We start from the raw sequence: 5,565 nt of genomic DNA on the forward strand, positions 1-5,565 counted from the left end.
TGGTTTTTCTTGACAGAAGTACAAAGTCCGCTATCCAGCTGGAACGCAACTGCCCAGAAGTGGCTGTAAAAATAGTACAGTAGTCACTTCTCATTTGGAAGAAGCGTACACCAAGAGTTGACATCACTATCCACTGTGCTATCTTTTGTGATAAAATAACATGGTGCAAGACACACCATTTTTGTGTGCATCCAGTGATATTCTCTCAAGAAGCAAAAGTATTCATCCTGCATTGAAGTCACTGGTGTGTCAAGAACAAGAAGACAACTCCACTAAGGATCAGTTTCTAAATGAGTTTATGTATATCCATAGTTGAGTTGTAATCTTGTTATTTGTTCGTCATTGTAATTCCTAGTTTGCTTTCTTAGAAGCTTTGTCTTAGGAACAAATCAAATTCGTAAACTTCTGAGTTTATGTTATGACTAGGGATAGTCATAAGTTTAAATCCTTTGAAACTAGGAGAGTTATAGAGTGACTTGTGGTGGTTGCATCACAAGTTAGTTTGAAGTCTTTACAATAGGGTGTTTGCAAAGTGGCTTGTAATAGGTAGATTACAAGTTAGTAGAGTTAAAAGCCTACAAGAGTAGGTCGTGGTTTTTTTATCCCCTTGTGTGGGATTTTTCCATGTAGAAAATCTCTTGCCTTCTTTACATTCAGTCTTTACTGCATTCTATGTATCATCTCATAGAGGACCAAATACTCTATAATTTGGTAGACTCATATAAACTAACAACTGGTATCAGAGCAGGTTTCTCTTATCAGGCAAACACCTAGGAAGGATCCTAAATGGCTGCTCCACCAAACTTTGAAGATGGATAATCAACCTATAGACCTCCCAGATTCAATAGTCAATACTATGGCTGGTAGAAGACCCAGATGCATGATTTTATGATGACAGAAGATTCAAAGCTATGGGACATCATTTGTGATGGTCCACATGTTTCCATGAAGAAACTTAAAGAAACAGGACCATTGGTGCCCAAAGGGAGAAGAGAGTACAACGACATTGACAGAAAAGCTGTAGAAAAGAACTATCGTGCCAAGAAAATCTTGATGTGTGGCATAGGACCTGATAAGTACAACAGAGTATCAGCGTGTGAAACTGCCAAATAAATATGGGAAGCTTTACAAACTGCGCACGAAGGAACTACTCAAGTCAAACAATCCATGATCGACATGCTCACCACTAAATATGAGCCCTTCAGGATGAAGGATGATGAGTCCATACAAGATATGCACACCAGATTCACCTCCATCATAAATGAACTTCACTCACTTGGAGATGTCATTCCTAGAAACAAGCTTGTAAGGAAAATCCTCAGTGTTCTACTTGGGTCTTGGGAAAGTAAGGTAAATGCCATCACTGAAGCTAAAGATCTATAGACTCTGACCATGGATGAGTTGATTGGCAATTTGAAGACATACGAGATGAAAAGAAAGAAAGACAGTGAAAGAAGAGAGCCCAAAAAGGAAAAGAACCTGGTGCTTAAGGCAGAAAGTAGCGATTCAAGTAATGAAGATAGTGACATGGCCTTTCTTTCTAAGAGATTTCAAAAGATGGTTCGAAGAAATGGTGGTATACCAAAGTGGGGCAGTTCAAGTAAAACAAAGAACAATGATCTCTGTCACAGATGTGGAAAGTCAGGGCATTTCATCAAGGATTGCCCACTCGCGAAACAGGAGCAATACAAGCAAAATCCTAACAAAGAAGGAAAAAGGAACCTGGTTCCAAATAAAAGGTTCAATCGAAAAAGTGCTGCAGACAATATTGTTAAACAGGCTTTTGCTGCTTAGGGAGACTCCTCGAGTGAATTGAAAGAGAATCAGATGCAGAAAACAGTTCCATGATGGCAGTAGAAACTAAAGCAACAGAGTACAATTTATTGTTCGCGCTGATGGCACAGTCAGATGATGATGATAATGAAGATGAAGACGATGAGGTAAACTTCAGGGATGTTTAGAGAAATCTAAAATCCTATTCTTATAAGAAACTAAGGTATTTATCTAATGTCCTAATTGATGCCTGTTGTATCCTTGTAAATGATAAGGAGATCTTGACCATAGAACTAGGAGAGGACTAACAATCTAGAGATGATCTAGTGGTCTGTGTAATGGACTTAAATGAGACCATAGCTAATCTTGAACAAGATAAGGAAGCCTTGAATAAAAGAATAACTATTGTGGAAAATGAGAAAGACGATCTGATGGTAGTAGTTGTTGATCTAAAAGAAACAATAGAAGGTTTTACCAATGAGAAACACACCTTAGAAGAAAACGTTGCATCTACTGAAGAGGAAAGGGATGACCTGTTAGTAATATGCACTGATCTAGAGGAAACAGTTAAGGGACTCAATAGAGAACATAGGAATGCAAGTCTTGGGAAAGGAAAGGAAGTAGTCAGTGAGTCGCATATCCTGCTTGAAAGGGTGTTAACTGTTGTAAAAACCAGTGTCTACAGTGAACTCGAGAGGAATCAGCAACTCCAAGCTGAGTTGGAGAAAGTAAGAAATGATCTTGAGAAATCCCTGAAGTGGACCTGGTCCTCAGATGTTGTCTCTGCCATGTATCTCAACAATAGTGGGAACAAGTAGGGCATTATATTCCAAAGGGATAAAACTCCCTACAACCCGTACAACAAGTATGTCACTGTACCTGATAACTGGCTATGTACCCACTATGGGAACAATGGGCATTTTAAAGAAAATTGCCAAGCCAAGGTCCAATTTGCTCACAAGAACAAAGTTTTTACTAATAGAGTGACTACTAAAAAAGGACCAGGTACCACTCGAAAAAATCGGATGTTGCCTGCATGGACTAGAAAATCCCTCATTTATCCTTTTTATAATAACAAGGGACCCAAACTAGTTTGGGTTCCTAAATCTAACCCTTGATGTGCATGAGCAGGGAACAGTGAGAGGAAGTGGACTGTGATGGACTATGGACAGTGGATGCTTAAAGCACGCAACTGAAAAACATCATGAAATTCTTCTCACTGAAAGCCCTGCAGAAAGGGAATGTATCCTTGAGAATGAAGTAAAGGGTAATTCTCAATGAATGAAAAAGTTAGAAAGGTTCTTTCGGCACTCAAGTGGGAACGAACACCGTGTGAATGGCCAAAAGAGTGCAGCCACCAATTTGATAACTCACCAAGTGGTCTCAGTGGATAAAGGAAACAAAAACATTCACTCCTACTAATCATGAATCTCCATAAGTTGGTCGTATGAGATGAGTGAAGTCGCAACCATGGCAGGAAGGATTGGTATATGCAAACTTCTCACTTCCGAATAAATTAACTCAGCCGAACCTGGTCCGTGGTCTTCCAAACTCAAGTGTCACCTGGACATGAGTTCACAAAATGATAGAGGAGGGGGAGAAGGGATCACGCACAATTTCTCAATACCAAGGACTCCACGGAAAAATGGTGTAGATGAAAGAAAAAATGGAACTGGAAAAATGCTGCATGGACAGTGCTCATCGCCTATGGAATTGCCAAGAAATTCTGGGAAAAAGGAGTGAATACTACTCTCTACTTTGAGAACACGTGTCGAACCAGGTCCATTCTAAATCAAAACCCACCAGGAGCTGCCTAATGCAAGAAATGCCTTGTTCTTGATAACAAGAAGGATCAGCTTGGGAAGCTCAATGCAAAAAGACGAGCGAAGGAATCCTTCTGGGATACAATCCACAAAAATAAGGCCACAAAGTCTCCAACAAAGGACATACTAAATGGTAGGAGGTGCTCTTGGGGTATCCAACAAGACACTCTTCTTTGCCAAGAAAGAAACGGTGAGGATCAATATGATGAACCAATCTTGTCTCTGGGAAATATTTGAGGCTTCAATAGGGAGGATGTTAAAATGAGCAAGATGAAGGAGATTGACGAAGGACAACGTAGCATCATCCTCAATGTCTCACAAAGAACCTGGTACGTCACCTACTACGACTGAAGCCGAAGGAAGAGTAAAGATGCAGCTCATGGCACTGCACAAGTAGCAGAACACAAAGTGTGGGGAAATCAAATCAACCTCTACATCTCCCTCTTCAATCAACTTCTGTCTCAAATTGGAAAACCAAGGTTCCCATCTGCGTAACAAGTCAATCACTCTTTTTCACTTTAGAGCTAGATAAGAATGTTGTCTTATGAAAAAAAAGTGGTTTTTGGAATGGTTCACCTGTCATGTTTCATGCCTCATCTTCTGGGAGACAAGGAAGCAAAACAGAATGGCCTCATCAACAACTGGAGAGAAATTTCAAAAAACAAGATGATAAAACACATTAAAGGGTGAAATCTTCTTCTGAGGATCAATATGAAGAAGGTATAGATCGATGGAAAGCATTGCAGAACAGAATACCAAACACCTGATATCTGCATCAAAGTCTCAAGCAGAGAGTATTCCGGATAAATCAAGATGAAGATGGGGCCACAAAGAATCTAATGAAGAACCTGATCCTCCATCTGTTGGTTGTGTAAGACACCGTCAGATAAAGGTAGCTAAAGTGTTTTCTAACCAAGCCTAACTCACATCAATACCGTTGTAGGTAAACACGCATAACGATCTTAGAAGCTAAAGGTACAGTTATGAACTGCAAGAGGGGAGCTGCTAAAACCTTGTTCAAAAGATTGCTCTGGCATCAGGTTCTTGTGTCTCAGGTTAGTAGTAATGTGCTTAATTCTGCATGCCCTTTCTAAACAAAAAAATAATAATTTGTAATTCATCTACCACATCATCCGGCTTCTCAATGTCTGTGTGTCATGTCTTGTCTTTCAAATCCTTTCATCCCCTCTGCACGGTAACACTTTTCCACAAACCTACCATCGTTTTCAGGACTATTCAGAACCTGTTTCGCTCTCCACTCATCATTAGCCCTTCTTCCAATAAAACTTTCTTTCTCTCTCACAGCAAGTCATGAACCTTCATCTCCTTTGTATAGCTAGGATCTTCTCCCCGCCTCTTTCTTTCTCTCTCTACTCATCTGCCAAGTATTCATCTAATGGCGATCGAACAATCGTCTCATTCTCTCGCCATTAACACCGCTCCTACTTTATCATTTTCCTTGAAATCATCCCCAATGCATCATTATTTCATGCCTTCTACCACCTTACCCACTCCTAGTTCCTTCTCCACTCCTATAGTTTTTCCATTTCTGATAAACCCTATTTACCACTATTTTGAGAATCCTATGTCTAGGAAATCCTATGATCTCATCAAAGACCACACAAGAGGTTTTACTCCTCGAGTGTCAGAAGCCCTTGAGGATGATCTTGACCAGTATCTGAACTCCTCCATGTTGGACTCAGTGACTCTCAAGGAGTCACCAGAAAAGGAAGCAACTCATAACATCATGGCTATAGCTGCTGAGAGTCTGATGAATGAAGGAGCATATCTCTCTTCTGAGTACCAGGGGGAAGAAATTCCATTCCTAGGAGATGTAAGAACCATAGCACTCCACGAGTCCTGGGCTTATGATATATTCTTAGAAATGCCTTCTGATGAACCTGATTCTCTTCCATGCAAACTCACTCCTGCACCTCCTGTTCACTCCAAGCTCTTAAAGTCCTCCTCC

The 5,565-nt window shown here is 40.3% G+C and overlaps 1 protein-coding gene across 1 annotated transcript; it reads left to right on the top strand.

The window, feature by feature from the left end:
* Positions 1-2,111: 2,111 nt before the first annotated feature.
* LOC138872980 (uncharacterized) lies at positions 2,112-2,591 on the top strand. Its single transcript, XM_070151402.1, has one exon. It carries the CDS (start codon positions 2,112-2,114, stop codon positions 2,589-2,591), a length of 480 nt encoding a protein of 159 aa, XP_070007503.1.
* Positions 2,592-5,565: the final 2,974 nt, after the last annotated feature.

Source organism: Nicotiana sylvestris, chromosome 7, assembly GCF_000393655.2.
Source record: "Nicotiana sylvestris chromosome 7, ASM39365v2, whole genome shotgun sequence".
In the NCBI taxonomy this organism is placed as follows: Eukaryota; Viridiplantae; Streptophyta; class Magnoliopsida; order Solanales; family Solanaceae; genus Nicotiana; species Nicotiana sylvestris.